The sequence below is a fragment of the Trifolium pratense genome, linkage group LG3 (assembly GCF_020283565.1).
Source record: "Trifolium pratense cultivar HEN17-A07 linkage group LG3, ARS_RC_1.1, whole genome shotgun sequence".
Lineage (NCBI taxonomy): Eukaryota > Viridiplantae > Streptophyta > Magnoliopsida > Fabales > Fabaceae > Trifolium > Trifolium pratense.
The window spans coordinates 39768129-39793781 of NC_060061.1; the positions used below are offsets into that span (position 1 = coordinate 39768129).

General features: G+C 34.8%; 2 protein-coding genes across 3 annotated transcripts; both read right to left on the reverse strand.

Moving 5' to 3' along the window:
- Positions 1–1538: 1538 nt before the first annotated feature.
- LOC123916944 (disease resistance protein RPM1-like) lies at positions 1539–7228 on the reverse strand. 2 transcript variants are annotated; one of them, XR_006812338.1, is made up of 3 exons: positions 7025–7228; positions 6626–6751; positions 1539–1758 (listed from the first exon to the last, which is right to left on the reverse strand). XR_006812338.1 is itself a non-coding variant. In XM_045968533.1 (3 exons), the coding sequence occupies exon 3, from the start codon at positions 5054–5056 to the stop codon at positions 2174–2176; it is 2883 nt and encodes a 960-aa protein (XP_045824489.1). In that variant the 5' UTR covers positions 5057–6184; positions 6626–6751; positions 7025–7222; the 3' UTR covers positions 2063–2173. The 2 variants fall into 2 exon arrangements, 1 of the variants encoding a protein (XP_045824489.1); XM_045968533.1 differs by lacking the exon at positions 1539–1758 and adding an exon at positions 2063–6184 and having other exon boundaries at positions 7025–7222.
- Positions 7229–8388: 1160 nt separating this feature from the next.
- On the reverse strand, positions 8389–9939 carry LOC123916321 (probable glutathione S-transferase parA). The gene is made up of 2 exons (XM_045967757.1): positions 9563–9939; positions 8389–9021 (listed from the first exon to the last, which is right to left on the reverse strand). Exons 1-2 carry the CDS (start codon positions 9878–9880, stop codon positions 8677–8679), a joined length of 663 nt encoding a protein of 220 aa, XP_045823713.1. The 5' UTR covers positions 9881–9939; the 3' UTR covers positions 8389–8676.
- Positions 9940–25653: the final 15714 nt, after the last annotated feature.

The window sequence follows — 25653 nt, forward strand, 5'->3', positions numbered from 1 at the left end:
TTTCTAAAACCCTAAATTATATATAAGCATAATCATAATAATGAGATAAACATAAACAATCTTATATGAAACTAAGAATGATTCATATGTGAGGATGTGATGTGAGCAAAAAATGCTGCAGTTAGGAATGAGATGGTGTTTGGTGATGAGACAGTATGTGGTATTTATAAGAGGGCTGAGAGGATATTAGGGTTTTGCCGATTATTAGGGTGTTTGAATTGAATGGGTCACAACTCACTAGTTAACTATTTGGGCTTTTTTTGTTTGGTACCTAATTTGGCCCATTGTAAAATAAAATGTTACTTGCACCCGATTTAGTCTTGTCTACACTTAGACTTTGTTAGTTGATAACTAATAGCTGGTTACTTATAGTTATAGCTGAAAAACTACTTAATTAAAGTTAAAGTGATAAATTTAGTTATTGTAGATACAAAATTACTTAAAAGTACATAATTATATTTTACAAAAACCTATTTACTTGATTGATTGGGTAGTTAAAATTTGAGTGAGTAGTTATATAATTATAAAAATGAAAGAAAATATAAACTATAACCTACAAGCTCAAACGATATTATAAAAATTATATTTGAGTCATTTTTAACTAAAATCAATTTTGCATAAACAATTCATTCAGAAATAAATTGTGTTATCACAAAACCAAACATGCAATTATAAAAGTAATCAAAACTAGTAACTATTTATTGCAAAATAATTATTATTTATTAAAAAATTATACATTTAATATAAAAATGCACAAGTTCCAATATAAACTTACTACTCCCTCCGATCCTTATTATAAGGAACACTTTGGAGAAAAAATTTGGTCATTTTTATAAGAAACCTTGACCAATTTTCAAATGTTTTAAATGTTCAACTTCACTTGTGCCCTTATTTATTATGAGAGAGAATTTTAAAATAAGTAAGTTAGTTGAAATAAGAGTAATTAAATAAGGGTATATATGGAATAAATTTAAATTTATAAGAGTATTAAACGAAATAACTATGTTAATTGTGCTTTCTTGGTCTGTGTGATTTTTTCAAAGTGTTCTTTATAAAAAAGACCGGAGGGAGTATTTTGAATTTATTAACGTGTGCAAATTTGCACATGATAGATAAACCCTTATAAAAATACATGGACAAATAGAGTCATTTTTATAACCCTTAGCAAATATTCAATGAAGTGATTAATACCACATACGTCCAAACTGTTTTAGTCCATAGAGGGACTTGGCCTTGTTTGATAGGAGAGAAAAAGAGAAATAAAAACACGAAAATCAATGCATGTACTTGGACTAATGTAATCCAAAAATAAAAACACGGAAACCAATGAATGTACTTGCATTGATTTCTGTGTTTTTATTTCCCTTTTTCTCTCATACCAAACATACCCATTCAATTTGATGGAGTAGTCTTTTCGAGACTCTAAATTATTGGAATTAGGGAAATTAAACCCTTTTGAAAGTTTCATGTAAATGTCACTATCAAGTGAGCAATAAGAAACTAAAGACTCGTAATAATTAATGTAATAATGTCTTAGATACAAATGAAAGCTCTCACAACATAGTATTATACATTACAATTACAAACAACTCAATTTTCTCGAATAATAAAACAAAGTAGGTATATAAAAACAATAATTAAAAACAACAATTTTTTTTATTGAAGAGGGCAAGTGCCAAAAGAGGAGCAAGAAAGAAGCAATTAATGTCACCCACTTGGAGAAATTTGAATCTCCATCCACGTATTGATAGCCATCACCTGCAGTTACCAACAAATTATCAGTATAAAACACAATCATAGCATCGATTAGACAGTTTAAATGTTTATTTAAATGTCTAATTTTAATTACTTCACTTGTAAATTTTATTTAAATGTCTAATTTTAATCGGTTGTTGAGTAAACTATTCATAATGCAAAAACATTTAAAATTACACAATATTGCATTTTGATGACTAAACAGTAAATATTACTAAAATTCTTACAGGGGAATAGGGGATTAGGAAAAAAATACTTTAGTTTACCAAAAAAAAATATTACAGAAATAAAAGCATACCTTATTTTCTTTTTCCTTCTCAATATTTCTAGCTCCTTAATCTAATACTTTCTCCGGACACAAATATAAACAAAAATGCACTTTTTAGATTTATTAAATAATAGATGTATCTGGACTATATTATTCAAATAATCTAAAAAGTGTGTTGTTTAGATTTATGTCCGGAGGGAGTAATTCTTTCAAGAGCACATGCTTGAAGATCGAATGCTCTTTTCTTTCTTCTAAAGCAATACTTTCCTCAAATTCCTCATTGGGATATGAATAACTTAGAACTTCAAGCTTGGATAAGTGTTGAATGCCAGTTGGTAATGACATTAGTTTGGGGATGTAGTATAATTGGAGCTCTTTTAGTGAACCCAACGCACCTTCGTCAATAAGTATGTACCTCAAGGCAAGGAAAAAAACAATATGTAGCTCCTTCAAATTCTTAAACGATCCATCTTGAAAATGTAACCTTTCAACAACTCCAATTTGATCATAATGGTAGGAGATACTGAGGGACAGCAAGCTTGGCATACTTTTGAGTAATTTCATTGCATCATCCATTTGCATGGAATCCACAAGTTGCACTCTTAGCTCAATAAGATTTTGAAGTTTTGAAATCCACTCAGGAAACTTCTTTGACATCCGACCATCAAGTTTAACTATGCTAAGCATCGGTTGGGGTGAATTCAAATCCAAATCAATGAATGTATCTTCGTTGATTTTCGTAATATGCAACATCTCCAATTGTTGCATCTCATTGATTGAGGAAGATATGACACTCATATGTTCCTCCTTAACATTGAGCAAGACCAATCCTCTTAGTTGTTTTAGCTTTCCCAACTCTTGGATTAGCTCTACTACTTCGTTATCCCTTTCAGCTCTAAACGGGCTAAAATAAACTTTAGGCAGCGTTTGTAGCGATGTCATACCTCCAATACCATCCTTCAATGGAATTAAATCCAGTTGGTCGCCTATAAAATGGCGTAGCTTTCTAAGCATGCAAATCTCCTTCGGCATAGGTTCATAGTAATATGTATCTGCTAAATCCAAGGTCTCTAAGTTCCCCATCATGCCAATGGATTCTGGAAGTGGAAAATACATGTCATTACCCCTTCCATTTCTGAATCTAAAATACTTCAAGTGGCTCAAACATTGCAAGTCTTCAGGAACATCATGCAATCGATCATCATCTATATTAAGCATCTTCAACCGCCTGTATTTTGTAGGGATTCTCCTTACAAAGGATAGAGATATTTTTTTTGGTTTGTAAACAATCAGTGATCGAACCTGTGAGTTTTCAATACTTTCCATTAAATTATCAGAACTGTCTGCTATCGATAGGCGCCGAGCCATTCCAGTCAAAGATGATTGTTTGTCCTCACTAATATTCTTGCAAAAACTTAAATCCTCACATTTTTTAAGGATCATTGCATGCACTAGATCATGAACACGACAACTTTTTGCTCTTCCATCAATAGTGATTGAAACTACTTGCACCAAACTTCTATGGATCAACATTGTTAAATATCCTTCAGCAACCTCTTCCAACGTCCTTCCTCTATCTTCTTTCACGAACCCTTCAGCTATCCATTGTAGAGTCAACATCTTTGAAGGAACTATACAGTCTTCTGGATATAATCCAAAATACAAGAAACATGACTTGATGTTGTAAGGCAAATCATGGTAACTAAGAGCTAACAATTTGTTTATCTTGGAATCTTTGTTTAACTCTAAATTCATATTTTCACTAAACTTGTACCAGTCAACATATGATCTATTTTTGCATGATAAAAGACCACCAGTGACTACAATTGCTAGTGGTAATCCATCACATTTTTTAACAATTTTAGACGATATAGCAACAAGATTTTCCGGACAACGTCCGATCAAGTCATGAAATGCCTTCTTATTGAACAATTTCAAAGAGTGTTCATCATTTAAACCTTTGAGTTCAAGAATTTCAACAAAACAAGATTCCCTACAAGAAGTGGCAACATCCATGGTCCTAGTGGTGATTAGTATCCTACAACCCTTTTTGTTATCAATCATAGCAAGTTTAATATCACCCCAAAAATTTAAGCTCCATACATCGTCAAACACGACAACGTACCTTTTTTGCTGCAAGTAGTTTCTCACCTTTTCAACTAATGGTCGTCGATTCATTTCATGAATTTTCATTTCATGAATGATCTCAGGATGGACATTTTGTTGTTTGCAAAGCTCCTTTAACATGTATCTCAGCAACTCTTCTATATCATATGATTGTGACACCGTGATCCATACACGAAATTCAAAGTGTCCCATGACTTCTTTGCTGTCAAAAACTTTTTTAGCAAGAGTGGTTTTTCCTTGCCCTCCCATTGCTACCACGGAGACGGCTGTGAGCTCTTTTCTTCCCTTCACCATGTAATCAATCAATATGCCTCTTGGCTTTTCAAAGCCAACAACATCAGCTTCATCTAAGTAAAAAGGATCATCTCGAAGGTTCTGCAATGATGTTGCATCATTCAGGTTTGAAACAAAACTGCTTGATCCTTCATGATCCGTTTCAAAACATGTTTCTTTCATTTCATTAATTTGGGATTTAATGCTATGAATATCATGGGCTATTTGGAGACGGAGAAACTTAGTTTTGACATAGTCAGAAGCACCAGCAGCACATCCAGGATCTGGAAATTGTTGCTCCTCGCGGATTATATATTCATCAATGATATCTTGTATGCGAAAAGATGCTTCTATCAGCTGCTTGATCTTTTCTCTAGTTCCAATTCCATCATCACTTGGATGGTCTCCTTCGGCATCAGCCATTTTATCTGCCTGATGGATGAATTCTTCGATGGTTTCAAGTTCATGTTTCATTTGTGCAATTTCGTCATTTGGGATACCCCTAATCATGTTGACTCCTTCCTTTAGGATTGGAAGCAAATGATCAAGGGCTAGTGGAAACAAATGTTTACGGGCTAGTGGAAGCAAGTTTTCACGAGCACAGGAAAAGACACTTGCACAAGGATCACACATTTTGTTGTATGTATCTTTGATTTCAATTTGCTAATATTTGTGAGTGAGATGATTGATGAGAAAAAAGCTGTTAGTCCTTGTGAGTCCGTCATAATATATAAAGCATAACCTTCAACCGTAATGTGAACACATAGACTTTGAGTTTCCCTCTGGTCATTGTTTAATACTTTTTTAGTGCCTTGTGTCATTTAATTTGTCAGTTTTATTTTCTATAAAATTTTGTCTTATAAGAGCAAGTTGTTGATCATATGCGATTTAAATAGTGACAATTAACTGTAATAATGCATAACTACATCTCTTGTTTAATACGACATCATTTTTTTGTTTTCATCACCCGTATCCAGTCCACTGGATCACCTAATCTGGTTCAGAGGTTAGTTTTGATATCAAGTGATTTCAACCCCTCGCAATTGAGAAGAATCGAACCGTGATCCTCCTTACCATCATTTGTCATTTATATTAGTTTATTTATAAAATTTGTCGCACATGAGCAAGTTGTTGATCATATGATTAAATTAGTGGCAATAGGATGTAATAATATTGATTAAACAATGTATGTTAGTCTTAGCTCTTTTTTTTAGTTTATCATATGGGGGAGTCATCAATAATTTAGTTTTTAATAATTGGTTCTACAATAAAGTGTGGTGTAATTTAGCCATCGTAGAGTCAAAAGAAGATTTGAATATCTATTGCACAAATTGGATTTAGTTAATTTATATTGGCGACTAGCAATGCTTTGTTTAAAGAGACCAAATTTTAATATCTATTGCAACATTTTTTGAGTTAGCTGTGATCTAATAGATGTGCAAGTTATGGAGAAATTTTGTGCTTAAAATTGTATCTGTGTGATTATGCATAGATAGATTCTATACTTTATCATCCTATTAGTCGATATTTTATTAGCGGGGTGTGATTTACTCACGGTGTAATATTTGCCTTCTACAATTGATTTTTAGCTTTGAAAATATTTTTCAAAAAAAAATTACATGAATGAATTTATCCACTAATAAGATAAAGTATAGAATTTATCCTTACTTGTTGAGTATGTGGCTTATATGTATCAGAAACAGGTTGGGGGCTGCCGAGGAGCTGAGCTAGCGGAGGGAAATTATTTTTTCTTTTCTTACACTATTCAAAAATAAAAAAGAGATTATGGAAGATACAAATCACATGTTAAGAGATTACAACTATGCTTACATTCCACCGTAAGATGTAGCATGTGCAAAAAATCATAATTATGGATAAATCCTATTTGTGATTGTGGATAAATCCCAAACAGAACACATTTTAAAGATCAATTAACACAGACACACATACAACTTACAAGAACAAACAAAGAAAGCATCATTAAACATTTTGTCCCTTAAAACTAAAAGTATAACCAACCAACCTACGAAGCACGGACAAGGACAATCATGGTAAGAAAGTGCTTCATATTATAACTACAGATTTTGATCAGAATATCAAGCAATAACCACCTAGACCATTAATTCTCTATAGCATGGTAAGAAAGGGTTATAACTGATTAATATAACTTAAAAACCAGTGAGAATTTGAAATATTACATACAGCATGTATAAACTCAAAATTTGAGAGTGGAAGTCCAGCCGATGCAGCAGAAGATCGAGCATACTTCTCCATCTGCGGATTAGGATCAATGCCAACAACCTGCACAACAGACTTGTACCGAGCAACCTTACAAGAAAACATCGCAAAAATCAACTCGATGCAATGATAAGAAAAACATAAAAATATACAAAAAAAGAGAATAAAACATAAAGGTTGGAACAATTATGTTCCTATAATTAACAAAATTTTAAAACGATATCTGAAATTGAATATACTCAATCACATTAGCCCTTACAGAACAATTTTAGGGACTAAATTGATCGACCCAAAAGACTAACGTGGTCAAGAATTTCAATTTCAGTGATCATTATGAAATTCCATTCTTAAACATGACTGTACCTCTCTGTGTTTACGGTCCAAAGTACACCAACCTTGGTAGCTTCTTTGAACTCCCTAAAATTCATTAAACATATTATGTAACTTTCAAATTGATCATAAGGTACTGAATTAATTAACTAGAGAAAGCCAGCACACAAGATGAGTGAATAGTAATCAATTATTAGGCATAGCATACTCCAAAATAAGCAATAATAAACATATGGTGATAATGATGATGATGATGAGAAGATAAATTTTTAGGCAAATGCTAACGAGTGCCCCCGGGGCACTCTTTAAGGTTTTAAATAGTAAGTTTTTATAGAATTTTTATGGGAATACGTCAAGTCAACGCATTGAAAATTGTAATGTTTAACTTTTTGAATAAAAAGTTTCTTTAAATAGAATCCAAAATAAAGAGTGCCCCGGGGGCACTCGTTAGCAACACCCAAATTTTTAAGTTAGCACACAAGACACTGTTGAAGAGTGGGGAATTTCACGGGGAAAAGAGTGAAATTGGGAAAATGAAAGTAGAAACGCGGGAGAATCCAAAATAAAGCCCTGTTGAAAAATAGACAAAAACACTTACGCACCGATTGACCTAGTTTTTTTTTTTTCACAAACAGTTTTTGTAACTTTTTATGTATTATTATAAGTCTTTTAAAGGTAGTTTATGATAAAATAACATATAAAAATACAATTTTGACTAGTATGAACTTATAAAATAACATAAAACCTAATTTATATTGCATAAGCTGTTTGCATAAGCTCAAAAAAAGAGGAAAAAAAGTTAGGGCAAACGGTACCTCAGCCACCGTTAAACACGTAGCAAATGTACTTAAATGCCCACGGTCACAGCAACCGTAGCAACCGTGGCTAATAAACTGTGGATAAAGGCCGAATTTTTTGTAGTGGAAGCGAAGGGATATTTACGACCGTAAAATTATTATTATAAATACTACTTGTAACCTATGAAGCACGAACGCAGACACGAACACATGACACGTCACGGACACTGACACGTCGACACCGATAAAAATTTGGAAAAATGACATAATTTAGTGTAATTGGTGCTTCCTAGCTTGTAACACCGAAACTCTAATTCATTCATTAATCGAATAGAAACGAGCTGTAACGAATTCTACCATCGGAGACCTACCTACGAGAAACTCCGTTATCAAACTTCATTTATGTTGATCATCATTTCCTTTCGTTATTATTTCCTTTTATTACTGGTGAGTAAATATTAAAATTGTATTAGAATCTTACATTACCAAAGTTAGTAGATCTATATATTTGTTTGGTGCCTTCATCTTTTAATATAACTTTTGGTGTGAGATACAAATGCCATTTAACAAGTTAACCCACATGGCCACATATATGTATAACTGTAAAATTCATGTTTGAAATCGACATATACTAGTTTATTTTTATTTTACGTACATATACTAATTTTAAATTACAAGGCACAAAGTTAATTTTAATCGAGAGCGAGCTACCAAATATTCCAAAATCAATTTTAAATTCATAACATATTCTTAAAAAAAAATTGATGCATTATAAAAGTAACTAATAGGTGACAATGCCTTATTGACTTATTACAAGACAGCATAATTAACTTATTTTACTTTGTGCTTAATTATTCTCCAAATTTTCCATCCAATCCACAACAATGTCTATTCAAGCCCATGATTTTGTTTATATTGCATTGCAAAACCATAGATTTTGTGAGGGTGAGGAAGTGACTTCGCCACACTCTCCTTTTCCATACACCTCTTCACCCAACTCACAAGCTTAGGACACTCATCCTCTATACTTAGTTTCCCATATGTTTCATAGGTGTAAAACCAACTTGTGAAGGGAATAAGAGCCACATCAACATATCCAAAGTCCTCTCCACCAAAATATGGCTTGTCTCCAAGCTCTTGTTCTAGTGTCTTCAAGCATTCTATAAACTTCTTTTTACCCTCTTCTTGTTCTTCACCCTTTCCTGTCCACACCTTCTTTCCAATGCTGTATACCTATATCAAATAGAATCCAATAAATTAAACATTATATCCTATTAATCAACTCTTTTTAAAATTTTATATGTTGAGAATTTTTATTGTACATACGCAAAATTAACAATTTTTTTGTTATTAATAACCCTCTGGTTTCAGAATTTGGCCGCGAGATAATCTAGACCTTAGAAAGGCACCCCTCCCTAATGCAATGGAGGTACCGTGTTGGTATAAAATTAAGAACTAACTATCTATAAAACTTGTGTTCTAATGCTTAATTCAGTGGTATGAGTTGAGACGTTACAACGATCTTTAAGAATGAGGCCTAAATTAAATTTGATTTCAAATACTAACAAAATTTTCTTTCCTAATTAACAAACTGACTATTAACATTGCCTATAAAAAACTATTTATAAAAACTTAAGTCATTAGATAAAGAATTAAAAATAGATTGTAGTTATAAAATAGTAATGTTTGTATAGCTAGCTTTGAGTCTTTGACTAAATTATGTGCTTGAAGCATTGAACATTAACACACACACACAGAGCTATATATAACTTACATGTTTGTCAATGTAATCTCCCCAAAATTTGGCTATGGATCGTTTGTAAGGGTCAGAGGGCAAAAGAGAAGGTTTGTGGTTCCAAGCTTCATCAATGTACTCAACAATGTTGAGTGATTCACATATGGATTTTCCATTATGAACCAAAACCGGAATCGTTTTGTAAACCGGGTTCATCTCTAAAAGGAGAGAGCTTTTAGCTTGAAAATCTTCTTGTCTACATTCATATGAAACTCGCTTCTCTTCCAACGCGATTTTCACTCTCATTCCATATGAGCTTGGCCAGAAATCCAACAAAACAACGTTGTTCTCTTCCATGTATTGACACAATGTGTAGCTTGCTAGTTAGATTTTTTGTAATTTGAAACTAAGATATTGTTTAGATCTTTGTGGTTGTTTGGGTTATTTATAGTTGTGCATGTCTTGTTTGGCAAGAAATAAAATGTGGAAAGTTTACAAAAAGATGAGTCATTGCTCATGTAGTCATGTTGGACTTGTGTGGTGTGGTATCTTTGGTGTGCTCTTCTTGTTTTCTTTCTTTCTTTTTCTCTTTTCAACTTTTTGTCTTATGAATATTATCTCAGAGTGAGTCATCGACACCTATAATTATCCTACAATGTAGAATGCTTCTTTCGTGGGTATGTTACTAGAACTACTAGAAATGTGAAAGGAATAAATTGAGATGCAATTGGTCTATTTTGATAGAAATCAAATTTGACCCGGGATATACCGACATATAATTGTAGTAGTGTTGACCGTCTAATAATGTGCTACAAGGCTATGAAAATAAAATGTATTGCATTATGAAAAAAATAGGAATTTACATCTCTCTATAGGATAAAGTGAGAAAAATAAAAATTGTTGAAGAAGCCAAATAATAATTATATTACAAACAAGTTAAGTACTGGCTAACTTTAATAACTATGAGAAGTTTATCGAATAAAAATAAAGACATAAGTGTTAAAAAGTAACACATAATAAAAAGATTCCAACAAGTAGCCAACCAAATCACGTGTAAATTAGATCAAACATCTTTACGAAACAAAAATAAATTACTAAATTGCAATTGCGGTGCAGGAGACCTTGGCGCCGACTTCGATGATTAAGAATTGTGACAAACACTGTGAAACACCTTGGTGACCCGAGTTTCTTTGTTACTAAATGTTAAACAGTGTGGATTTCCCATGCTATAATACAAGCAAGTAATGATTTAGTGAGTAATCATTTGTGATTTGGGTAGCTTTCGCCACAAGGGAACTATTTTGGCACCACATCACTATAATTCTAACTTCCTCACCATCCAAGGTCGTAGCAGATTTAATGGTCTGAATATTTGGCTAAACGAAAATAGAAGAAAAATCGAAGTGAATTTTCCTACGAATATGTGCTTGTTCAAACAAGAAAACGGGTAATTGTATTTATGATATTTTAATTAAAACAATTTAAAGTAACTAGATGTGTCGGCGTCGTGCCAATCTCTATACAAATATTCATTTTAAACACTATATTTCTAATATCTTTTGTTGTATGTTTATTTATTTTTTTTGTATTAAAAATGTAGATTGAGTGGTTGACCGGTGAAAACATCAAAATAGCAATGCATTAGATTATTGTTGCAAATAGAACTATTGAAGCACTCGCTGTCGCAAAAGACCCACATCGTAGTTTATGGGGAATTTCTTTAACAGTGGGTGATTACTCCTTCAAATGAACTTCTTATGGTCAATTATTGTATTACTAACTTGTTAATTTTTTGTCACTTTCAGCTATATGTGCAACTAGCACCAGATGTTGTTTGAAGTTGTTGGAAAGTTTTGTTGATTCACTGCTGACAAATAATTACCCGCCCACACGTGCAAGAGACCTTGGCGCCGGCTTCAATGATTAACAATTGTGGCAAATACTATGAAACACCTTGGTTACCTGAGTTTCTTTGTTACTAAATGTTAAACGGTGTGGATTTCCCATGCTAATACAAGCAAGTAATAGTGTAGTGAGTAATCATTTATTTTTCACAACTAGGGTCCTCATGTGTTTGCCCCAAATGGTTGTCATTTGGGTACCCTTAGCCACAAGGGAACTGTTTTGGCACCATATCACTATAATTCTAACTTCCTGACCAGGGGCGTCTCCGGGTTTTAGGAGGCTCTGTGCAAAATATAAAAGTGACCCCTTAATATAAAAAATATAATTTTTTTTAAAAAAAAACTGTCGATTTAAATTGCGTATAATATAAAAAAAATTATTTTTATTCTTGTAAACATATAGATTATCAATATTAAACTAATTGCATTAAATCAAATGGATAAGTAATACAAAATAATTATCTTTGTATACAACGTCAAAAAGGAATCTGCTAATCTGAGGTTAAATTTTATGCAAAGATTAAAATGGACTAAAACTATATTTACGAGTATAGATTACTAATCTATTGATACTCATATGATATTATATGAACATTAACGATATATAACTATTAGTTTAGGGCCTAAAAATTAATCTATTAATATACATATGATATTTTATGGGTATAAATAATATATGAGTAATATTATAGGACCTCAAAATTTTGAGCTGAGGCCATCAAAATTTTGAGGCTCGATGCCGTCGCACACCTCGCACATGTGTGCAAGCCGCCACTGTTCCTGACCATCCATGGTCGCAACAGATTTAATGGTTTGAATGTTTGGCTAGAGAATGGAAGAAAAATCGAAGTGAATATTCCTACCGAATATCTGCTAGTTCAGAAAAGAAAACAAATAACTGTATTTATGATATTTTAATTAAAACGATTTAAAGTAACTAGATGCGTCAGCGTCGTGCCAATCTTTGTACAAATTTCATTTTACACATTATATTTCTAATATCTTTTGTTGTATGTTTATTTTTTTGGTATTAAAAAAGTAGATCGAGTGGTTGACCGGTGAAAACATCAAAGCAGTAATGCACGAGATTATTGACAGACAGAACCATCGAAGCACTCGCTTTAGCAAAAGAGCTACATCGTAGTTTATGGGAAATTTCTTCAACAGTGAGTGAGTACTCCTTCAAATGTACTTCTTATGTTCAATTATTATATTACTAACCGGTTAATTTTCCATCACTTTCAGCTATATGTGCAAATAGCACCAGATTGTTTAAAGCTGTTGGAAAGCTTTGTCGATTTACCGTTGGCAGATAATTACCCGCTGACACGTGCAAGAGACTTTGGTGTCAGCTTCAATGATTAAGAACAGGTATCTTGTATGTTTATTTTTTTGTATGTATATTTTTTGTATTAAAAAGGTAGATAGAGTGGTTGATCGGTGCAAACATCAAAGCAGTACTGCACAAGATTATTGTTACAGACAGAACCATTGAAGCACTCACTGTAGCAAAAGAGCTACATCGAACGGTGAGTGATTACACTTTCAAATGTACTTCTTATGTTCAATTATTGTATTACTAACTGGTTAATTTTCTGTCACTTTCAGCTATATGTGCAAATTACACTAGATGTTGTTTTAAGCCGTTGGAAAGCTTTGTCGATTCAACGTTGACAGATAATTACCCGCCCACACGTGTAGGAGACCTAGGTGTCTAAAAAATGGTCTGAATGTGTGGCTAAACAATGGAAGAAAAAACTAAATGAATATTCCTACCGGATATGTGCTTGTTCATACAAAAAATAGGTAACTGTGTTTATGATGTTTTAATTAATTTTTTTTAAAGTAACTAGATGTGTCAGCGTCGTGCCAATCTCTCTACAAATTTCATTTCACACACTATATTTCTAATATATTTTGTTGTATGTTTATTTTTTTGCTATTAAAAATGTAGATCGTGTGGTTGACCGGTGGAAACATCAAAGTAATAATGCACGATGTTATTGTTACAAACAGACACTATGATTAAGAATTGTGACAAACATTATGAAACACCTTGGTGACCTGAGTTTCTTTGTTACTAATTGTTAAACAGCGTGGATTTCCCACGCTAATACAAACAAGTAATGGTTTAGTGAGTAATCATTTACTTTTTTCTACTAGGGCCGTCATGTGTTTCCCCAAGTGGTTGTGATTTGGGTACCTTTGGCCAAAATGGAACTGTTTTGGCACCATATCACTATGATTATAACGTCCTGGCTAAACAATGGAAGAAAAAACGAAGTGAAAATTCCTACCGGATATGTGCTTGTTCAGACAGAAAAAGGTAACTGTAGTTATGATATTTTAATTGGAAACCTTTTATCCGAAAAAAATATCGGAACTTTTTTCGAAAAAAATCCGGAATTGTTTTTTATCTAAAATAAAAAAAAAATTCCCCGAAAAATTAGAAACTATTTTTCGAGAAAAAATCGGAACTTTTTTCCGAAAAAAGATTGGAAACTTTTTTTCCGAAAAAAATCAGAAACCTTTTTCTGAAAAAAGATCGTAAACTTTTTTCCCCGAAAAAATCGAGAACTTTTTTCGGAGAAAAAATCAAAAATAATTTCAGAAAAAAGACCGGAAACTTTTGTTCCGGAAAAATCTAAAACCTTTTTTCCGATAAAAATATCGGAACTTTTTTCTGAAAAAAACTCTATAATTTTTTTTTTATCTAAAATCGAAATCTTTTTCCCCAAAAAAACCGGAAACTTTTTTTCCGAGAAAAAATCGGAAATTTTTTTCCGAAAAAATCAGAAACCTTTTTCCAAAAAAAGATCGTAAAATTTTTTCCCCGAAAAAATCGAAAATAACTTCCGAAAAAAGACTTGAAACTTTTGTTCTGGAAAAATCTGAAACTTTTTTTCCGATAAAAATATCGGAACTTTTTTATGAAAAAAACTCTGAATTTATTTTTATCTAAAATCGAAAATTTTTTCCGATAAAAATATCGGAAACCTTTTTTCCGAAAAAAATATCGAAACTTAGTTCTCAGATTTTTTTGAATAAAAAAATAAATTGAGACTTGAGGCCTATATTTTATATGAGGGGCTTAGTCTTTTTGGGGCCTATTTATGTTTATCATATTTGGGACCCTTCATATTGGGGCTGGGCCCAAATTTACTTGGCCCCCTAAATTGACAGCTCCAGGCACATGTTAAGGATTCTTCAAATAACAATTATGTCTTGAACAAAACAATGTTTAAAAAGATAAAATGCACATTTTTTCATACAAAATTACGATCTATAGTGCACTAACAAGTGCCTTAAGTGCACAAATTAGTTTTTCCCTTTTTATTTTAGATTCGTGTATGATAGTATTTTAGTTGTGTGGTCATTTTTTTGGAATAAGCTTAGTGAAAGTAGATAAGCTCATATGGATAATAAAAAGTTGACGAGCTCATATGTCGATGATCCGTGTGTGGACTCGGTGACATGCAACAATTATGTGGTTATGTCATCAAGGTGAGATGGTTTGAATGTATTCCCTGGATGATTGTTTTTCTTACTGACAACATAGCAGGGCCTCCGTTTTGCAATGAATAATTAATATGTTAGAAATTCTCGTTGCTGCAAGCTTAGGCTTAGATGGACTAAGATTAAGCACATTAATGCAATTCTTTTGTCAGAAGGCTAGGTGTCTAACATTCTTTCTGCATAGTAGTTTTTGTTGTAATTAATTCATATTGCCTAAGTCATGATTACTTGTGTACCAAGGAAGACGAATTACTAGCTTCATTGGCTTGTAACCGTTTCAGTTGTGTTTAGGGAAGTAGTTAGAGGCTGTTACTTGTTTGTTAAGTAATTTGGCCATAAGCAATGTAGTATAAATAAGTGATACCATTGTAATTTTGAGTTAGTGTGTAATCAATAAAATTTCCCTCTTCTTCCCTATTATCTTCTTCATTCATTCAATAAGAAATTACATCGTGTATCAAGTACATAGTGCTGAAGTCTGAATTGGCACTCGGTGAGCACATTGTAGTTTGTGTGCTTGTGTTTGTGTGAGTGTAGCTGCGCCATTAGTTTTGTTGCTGCTGTTTTAGACTTGAAAAGTGAGATTTGCATGTCAGGTTAAACATACTACTATTGTTGTAACATTTAGTAATTGCTCAATTTTTCTGTGTAAGAATATAAATGAGGCATGGATTGTCACTAGCTAGTGGAGGGTTTTTATAATTGTGTTATGATATATTAGTGAAACCCTTCTTGCGGGGACTGTCACTTGTCTGCGTTTGGTTTTTAAGTAATAAGTCTTTAGGCTTCCTATCCAACTTATGTTGCTAAGTGCTAACACTGCAGCTTCTTGGTTATTTTGTTTTGATGTCTTATGTTTCTATTCTTGTTTATGTTCAGTTTACTAAAATTATCAATTTCCCAATATTATACAATATTATACAATGGAGATGTCTTTTCTGTGAAATTCTTGCCGATTTGAGGAAGAACGAACATAACAGGTCTAGTTCATTTGCTCAACTGTGTAAACTGTCAATTAGTCGCTTAGTAAGACATCCATAAACAGATAGAAGATGTTCTCCCTTCTCAATTAATCACTCAATTATCTAAAGAAGCATATGTCAAAGCTATGTGTAATTCACTGGAGCAACTTAGTTAATTGAGTGATTAATTGAGAAGTGACATATGCTTCTCAATCAATAACTCAATTAACTAAAGAAGCATATGTCAGAGAATGAAGTTTAATATCAATCTCACTTTAGTGGGTAGCTTTTAGATTTCATCACTAATTTCTTCTCAAAATTTTGTGGCTTCCACTTGTTTGACTAATTTGAACCAATGCCTAAGTTATTATAAGACCAAGATTTTTTTTTGATGAATTAAGAACATAATGACATCAGAGAACCTAGAAGACATCCCAACGAGGTTGACACCTCTCGTAGGCTCCCATCCCCTGCCAAGTGTTCATATTTATATATAGAAAAAAAGGAAAAATATATATACAAGATGGGGGGCGAAACCAAACCCATAAAAAAACAAGTGCGAGGAAACAAAAACAAGAAAACGTAAACTAGGTGAACCTATAACAAGGTAGACCGCATCGATCCTTGGAAAACTCCTCTCTTATGAAAGAAGGCAATAAAACCTACCAATGAAAGCCCGTGGTTGGCAAGCTTATCCGCACAACTGTTACCCTCTCGGTAAGTATGAGAAAATAGTAGCTGCATGTTTTTAGACAAACAATTACTCCATCGATTACGGAGGTCCCAAGGCACCATGAAGTGATCTTTTGTGACTTGAATTGCGATCGTGGAATCGCTTTCCACCCAAAGTTTATTCCAGCCATGTTCAAAAGCCTTCTCAATTGCTAAAACAATGGCCATGAGTTCTGTATGTAAAACTGAGGAGGAAGATAGTTTGCAGGAGAAGCTTCCTAGATATGCGCCTGTGCTATCGCGAAAAATAGCGCCACAAGCCGGCATCAGACTAATCACGGAACCGTTGCTGTTTACTTTGATCCAACATAGCTCGGTGGCTGCCAAAGAGGAGCTGGGCCATATCGCGGATCAACGTGGAAATTACGAAGAATGGCCAGCTCGTCACTGACATGGAAAATGAGTCGCGGAAGAACAGCTCAGCGTGACAGCAGTGCGGATCTTCGTAATGGCAGCCTGCACTGTAACTTTTGAGTGGTGGTAGATGAGGACTGAAATTCTGGTATAGCAGAACCAGATGTTGTATAGAATGTCGAGACATCTGGTCTGACATGAATAACACGGCAAGGCATATAACATTAAAACGGATACTGAGAAATAATGTTTTATCAGATGTTCCAACATTCAATTTAAAGAGAGTGTCATACTTAATGTTGGAACATCTTACGAAACATAATAAAATCAACAAGTAAATAAACTGCACAGGAAATTGTTAACCCAGTTCAGCCAACCTGCCTACTCTGGGGGATACCAATCCAGGAAGGAAATCCACTAATAGATCTAGTCACTAAGACCTCCAGCAAACCCTTTGAATTTACGTCTTACACTAAGACCTCCAGCAAACCCTCGGTTTACGTCTTACACTAAGACCTCCAGCAAATCCTAGGTTTACGCCTTATGACCTCGACACTACTCATGCAACTTCTGCCTAGGAACTCCTAGACATGAGATCCCATCTCACTTCCACACAGCCAACACAACCTGTGTTGTTCATATAATGTTGAATAAAATGTGGCGACAATCACCGTGACATATTTTACTCTTGCTTAAAAGCTTCGAGTAAATCACACATAGTTAACTCCGTACTTCAAAGCTTAGGAGTAACCTTAAAACATTACAACTCAATAAAACACAGTCCTACTCAAGTATCAAATCAATACGTGAGAGGCTCACAAACACTATCTCTTTGCTTAAAAGCTTCAGAGATATTACAAAACTCTACTCATTACCTAAAGGTTTCTGAGTGAGGACATAGTGACCATCTCACAACCCGAGTGGTTCACTTACACCAACTCTCCTAGAGAGTGGCTTAAAGACACGAAACCCTAAAGACTACATCTTTGATGAACAATGGTTTCGGTTCATTAAATCTTGGTCTTGAGTCTTCTTTATATAGACAGAGCTAGCACACTTCTGATCTTCCAAGATAAGCTTCAGAACACAGCTGGTCTTTGAGTCACGTCCAGCTAAGCAAATCAGACCTTAATAAAAACTTTCCTAAAATAGTTGATCTTCTTTAGGAAATAAACAATGTGTTGAATCATTCCATTAAGTCTTGATAAGAGCATATCTGCACTAATAACGTCTTGATCAGATCAAATCTTGATATACACGTTTGTAGAGTGGATTTCCATATATAGCAGATACGTGTAATAAATGCGCGAGATTTGGGCAATCTGACTGTCGTACCCAAACATGTTACAACATTTGGTCCAACATCTTTTGTACCTAACATGTTGAAACATTTGGTCCAACATCTTGCTTGTATATTTGTTTTAGCAAAATGAGGCCAACACACAAATATCCAACAATCTCCCCCTTTGGCAATTTTTGGCTAAAACAACTTCAGCCCATTAATAAGCACAGAGAGATTTAAAAACCATACAATCCTTCAAGTCAACGTGAGCACACAAATATGAAGGAAGGTAGAACATCTTCTATGTTACTTCCAAAAGATTTCCTCAAATGAAAATAACGCACAGGGTAAAGAAATAAACTTTACCATAAACCATCAGAGGCATACACAACAGCGGAATCATAACCAACTTAGCTTCATCCTTCAGTAGAGAGAAATAAACTCTCACAAGCACACTTGGGAAAAATAAATTCCCACATCAGCATCAAGATGTTTCAACAATTTGTAGCGCATCATAATATCCATACATTAAGCACACATAGGCAAAGAACTTGATATTGCATTACTCCCCCTTAATATCAGATCAGAGAAAAACATATTTTTGCTCCCCCTGAATACATCAGCTCATGCATCTCATCAGGCCATCAGAAAAACTGGTTCTTACTCCCCCTGAATTCGCACACACTACTACTTCTTCATAGACAGGCTAGACTAGCATGTCACAACATCAGATACAACATTATAAAGTAGCAGACAAACACAAACATACTACTCCCCCTTTTTAGCCACAAAATATGCCAAACAAAAACTTCATGCATTAAGAGCAATAGTAATGAACATCACAGAAATCCATAGTGCAGAATATCAGAGCATAACAAATCCATAGTCTTGAAATAGCAGAAGCATTACATCACGTACCAACAAAAATACAAATGTCCTCCACATTATGCTCCACATCATATAATCATCAGATACCATACATCACATACTGCTACCGCACACAAAACACATCACAGATCACAACTCCTTAAGCAAACCACAAAGTAGCAGTTGGGAAGAGTAAATTCTCACATAGCTGAGAAAAATAAGTTCTTATGCATCCAGGATGTTCCAACATATGGCAGGACATCATCCAGAGCAAACAAATAGAGCTTTGCAAAACAGAATAGTATCCACTTACTGCATTATGCTACTTCCCCTCAAAATCAGAATCAGAGCAAAAATTAATTTTACTCCCTCCAAATACATTGACACATGCTTATCAGAATGATCATCAAAAAACAATTCTTACTCCCCTCAATTTTATCATCCATATCAGCACATAAGCATACAGCAGCACAGATTCAATACTACACCACTCAGGTTAGCAGATGTCTAAGCATCAGACACCACATCATATAGTAGAACACATCCAACCACTAAAAGAGCATGCATATGTTTCAACATCAGGTAGCACAACAGACATTAGCAGCAAAACATATCATGCCTACCAACTACTTCCCTTTTTAGTCAGAAGTTTAGACAAAATAGGGTCTTCATGCATTAATCAAAGAGTACAATGGTAGAGATATCCAGGAACATAGTGCACAGAGCTACTGCAAACGAAGACAACATCATGGGATACATACCTCATCAGATATAAATCAGCAGTGGAGTCATCATCAAATAGCCTAAAGCAGATCACACTTCATCAGCACAAAATTTTCAACATGATGAACAAGATGTTTCACCATTTAGTAGCACATCAGATAGCACAGGTTCCTCCGGTATGGTATCAGAGTATTGACAACAAAGATGTTTCAACACATGATAGCACAACACATAGCACATGTTAGCAAAGATGTTTCAACATGTTTATCTAGCGTGGTATCAGAGCGAATATGAGCAATCACAAAATACGTCACATGTTAGCAAAGATGTTGCAACATATGGTAGCACAGCTTCTAGCACAGCTTCTAGCACAGGTTCTTCCAGCATGGTATCAAAGCACGTGGTCTTCCAATCAGGGCACGCAGCATCCATCTAACAGAAACTCCCCTTGTACACATGATCCCATCTTTGTGCAAAGGAAGCACGATGAAAGGAAACATTGCCACAGAGAGCAACAAGCACATTCTGAGGGATCTTTTTCCCACCAGACTTTTTCTTTGAGGCAGAGGGTGTGATGTCTGGTACATCCTCCTCAACATTATACTCAGAGTTACTTGAAGGTGCTTCCTTTCTGTTCAGACTCTATCTCTTCTTACTAGCAGGCACAATAACCTCATACATGTTCTTCAACCACTTCTTCATTAAGTGGTACAGTTTGATGCCTTTCTTTAGACTGAGAGACCCTTCTTCAACCTCAGTAGAATTCTCTTCACCAGACCATGTTTCTTCATCAGATGAGTCGGATGGGTCAACAGATGTCCCAACATCTTTCACCACAGCAGTTTCTTGAACAGGTTTCTGGACAATAGTAACATCAGCCTTAGGTTGGTCCACAGATGTGTCAACGTCTGTCACAACATCCTTTTCAGGAACAGTTTGTTTTGATTTATCAACAACAGAACCAATAGCATCTTTTGTCTGAGATACATCAGCAACAAGAACATCTATAATTGTGTTTGTGGAATCAACAACATTCACACCAACAGAGATAATAATGTCAGGAGCTAGTAATACTTCTCATAGCTTCTTTCTCCTTTAAAGCACAAAGGGAGAAATAAACTCCCATATACAAAGGAAAATGAATTCTCACACATCAGAGAAAAATAAATTCTCAAAAATCAGATCAGGATGTGTAGACATCATGGATGACATCATAGCATAACATATTTCATGAGAACATAAAGCTAGAGGTTTCAGAAGCAGATCTGAAACTATCACACAGAGTAGTAGTAATCACATTTAAGTATCACATATCTGAGCATTATCACCTCTGATTACAACACATCTGAACACATATAGTACTTCTCAACAGAATGCACATCCACACAAGCAGTCATAGCATGACCAGTTCTCTTTCAGTCATACTTTGAGCAATAGCTTGTCACATGGAAGATCATCAAGATCAGTTTCTTCCACCACAGTCTAAACATCAATACTCCAAACCACCATCAGGTTTAAGACTCTCAGAACCATATTAGCATCAGTTTGGGGAATTGTAGAACAGGTTTCAACAACATGAACAGGTTGGTCCAAGATGTTTCGACATCTGATGTGACATCAGACTCAGGTGAGGTTTCTTTGGGAGACACAACCACACCTTTAGTGGGGATAACAAAGTGACAGAATCAACAACTTTGAAAAATGACACATGAAAAAAAATCAAAAAAAAAAAAATGTCATCAACAACCACAACATTCATACTAGACTGACCTATGGTTTTAAGAGATCTTGGTTTATCTAGAATTACAATTTCAGAGGAAGATCTCACAGATGTTTCAACACTACCCACAACATTTGAACTGACAAAAACCTTTAACAGAGGTAACAACATTTAACTCAACATTAGGGGTGACAACTGAATCAATGAGATTATCAAAACGAGTTTGGTAGGTTTATTAACATCATCAACAATCATAGATAGATTTTTTTTAGGACCTTTTAAGAGATAAGATTAACCTGGATAATGGATTTAGAAATAGGTTTCCTAGATGATGCACATTTTGTTGACCAAGCAAAATAGAAGTAGATTCAGATGGATTCAAAGTAGACCTTTTATGCATTCCCTTCTGACACGTGGTTGATCAAACTGTCCATTTCACTTCCTTGTTGATCTTTACAGGAAACATGTCTCGAATAATGTTCTAACATTCAGTCAGACATCGTCTTCTTTTACTTGCATTGATCAACACATCTTCAAACATACTGTCTTCCACTTGATTCGAAGTGTTCTCCTTTCACTTAGACTTAGTGACACATACCAAGACATCTGAATATCATATTTGTGACATCTCTCAATAATGAAGACTCTTGGAAAGTCCTTCCCAAAAACCAATCTGTAGAGAAAAATAAATTCTCCCAGACTCCACCATTTAACCACTCGAGAGATATGTGGATAACTGATATAATTATTCAGCTTTATATGACTAGAATCAACCATGCCTTGTTAATAATTTCATAATGTCACAACATGTTGTCTGACATCATATTCTCATATGAGGCATAAGATCTCCACAAGCTTGTACAACACTCAAGACAATATATATGTACCAATGCAATCCACAGATAAACACAAGACTCTACCTGTCATAGATAATCAGGGCTCCAGCTGAAGATGAAAACTCGAGCACTAAATGAAAAACATGTGAAAGACTTCATGCTTTCATGTTGAAGGGCAACACCAACTCCCTCAGTAGAGTTGATTCTAAGTCAGATATTCTCACTTCTTGAGAATACATCCAAGCATTCTGACCTCTTCACTTAACAAGGACACATCTGATCAATGTCCTAGCAGAACCACACTATGTATCATGACCTTTTGAATAGGCAGGATGTCATGCATACAAGGTGTAAAGTCACTCACAAAATCCAAAAACATCTTAGTTTGCTTAAAAGCTTGACTAAGATCCTGATTATCAACCCTTTTCTGGAGTGACTTGTAACAGAAGAAAACCAAAGACAATTATCAAACCTCAGTATTTGACAATATTCTTCTGCCCTTTCATTCACTAGTAGTTGTTGATACTAGTGGAATAAATAGTCATGCATTGCTAGAGCATACTATTAAAACAAGATCAGAACCTCCACATTCTGATTCACATAGTCAGAAACACGTCTTCTGACCATACAGCTTGAGCACTCCCATGCAAAGTCTCAGGCACCTTCCACAGAACAGCCATAAGTAAATATGATGTTACAACATCATTTGGGACATCAGCTTCTGATTTTGGAACCCAATTACATTGGTTCATAAATCATCACTCAAAAGGACTCATTGTGCATAGACATCCTACAAGAAGTTCCCAATAGAGTACCATCAATGCAGATCATCCAGGTTTTTCAAAACACCTGAATACCATGAAGAGAAATATACTCTCCGAACAATAAAGTTCAGACTACATAATTGCACAGCTCTTCAGCAAATATATCAGTTTTATGCATAACTTCAACAAAGGATATACAGATACTTAGCTCCCATTAAAGTATTTATCATTTGTCAGATAGGATTACCTTCTCACACAAGGTAGGACATTAGATCTGACATCATTCTTCTGCACATATATGGCACCAACAGATAACATCCACTCATGACATTTATTCTTGCAAAAAGTCATTCCAGATTAGGTCAGTTACTTGACCTTGTACTCCACCCTGAGTAGAACCACCTTCCTTGGCTGAAGAAGCAGATGTTGGAGAAGATGTTTCAACATTAATTCTGACATCAATCTCAATCCCATCGGTTTCATCCTGAACTATGGTCTGAAGATACCATAGTAGTCCATAACTCTTGCAAGGGGACACAGGAGAATCAACCATCAGTAGTTGATCAACCTTCAATATCAAATCATCCACACATGTAGGGACGTGCATATTATACAACCCCAAACCTTCTTCTAATGTTCAAACCTCTTGTCTTACTTTAAGATGTTTGATGCCATTCTTCTGAACCTATAGAGGAGATTCCCTCTAACAGGTATCTGGAACATTCTGATCCAACACAATATCAGGTATCACAGATGTGACAGTACTTAGCACAACATCAGTCTTAGGTGCCAAAGATGTGCCAACATTCGACACAACATCATTCTCAGAGACAGATTCTTTGAGAGGCTCATCAACAAACTCACTTGTGACCTTAGTGGAAGCATTAACTACATCAGATGGATTTCCCTTGATTAGTGTGCACCAGACAATGGAGAGAGGGATGCAACATATACTTCCTTTCACTTCAACACAAACACACATCTTGAAGGGAAGTAAAAACTTCGTCAATACCAGAGAACCATAATCCTTTGGTCCCAAAAAAAATAAATCCTCCTTGTTTAATCATGCATTCATACAACTATATATTATCACAAGAATATAACATGCATGGTTAAAACATCATATAACACATCAACACTGCACACCACTTCAACTACCACTTACTTGGATCAGACATGAACTAACCCAATGGTCAACCATATGTTGATCGTGTCCCAACAAACTTATCTAAGACATGTTTCTAGCGTAGAAACCATCTCAGACACAGATGCCTCCTCTTCCAGGTCAGGAGAAGGTTCCAAACATATGTAACCAACACACACACTTGTTTAGCACTCAAGCATCTGCCATGCCCTACTGTCATCCAACAAGATTCTGCAGAATCTGCTCGGCAGATGTTCCGTCAGATGTTCCAACATCTGGTAAGACATCAGTTCCTTTTTAACGGAACACACCAAGAAATCCTTTATCAAAGCCAATGGAGGTTAGATTTTTATAGTTGGAAGCAAAAATAAATTGCTCATAACTTTCTTCAGATCCCTTTTCAACAAACTCATACATGAGTGCCTCTATGAGTGGACTTAAGATCACCCCCAAGTATCTTTGTCATCTCTAACAAGTTAATTAAACAAACTCTCCTCGAGCATCACCACACCAGGGCTTACATCATAGAACAGAGTGGTGCATCCTCAACAAACAAAACCACCAGGAGTTTTCCATCAGATATATATGCAGCGGAATTCAAACCACAAAACTCCTCAACAAACTTCAGGCACACTACAATAACACATGTTTGAAAATAAATCAAACCATACAGCAACTCATCACAAGATCTACACGCCTGAACAACAAAAGATAGGTCTAATACACACCCTATCATGAATAGTCCATCCCCCACTTCTAGGGACCATTCAATCAATGTGAACTTCTCCAAGTTCAAACAAATTTTCAGTATTTCTTACTTGCCCATAACCAGAAAGTATCTTCCCTAAGATCTCATCCAGAAAACAGAACAGGATGCCTGCTCTGATACCAATTGAAATTCTGGTATAGCAGAACCAGATGTTGTATAGAATGTCGAGACATCTGGTCTGACATGAATAACACGGCAAGGCATATAACATTAAAACGGATACTGAGAAATAATGTTTTATCAGATGTTCCAACATTCAATTTAAAGAGAGTGTCATACTTAATGTTGGAACATCTTACGAAACATAATAAAATCAACAAGTAAATAAACTGCACAGGAAATTGTTAACCCAGTTCAGCCAACCTGCCTACTCTGGGGGATACCAATCCAGGAAGGAAATCCACTAATAGATCTAGTCACTAAGACCTCCAGCAAACCCTTTGAATTTACGTCTTACACTAAGACCTCCAGCAAACCCTCGGTTTACGTCTTACACTAAGACCTCCAGCAAATCCTAGGTTTACGCCTTATGACCTCGACACTACTCATGCAACTTC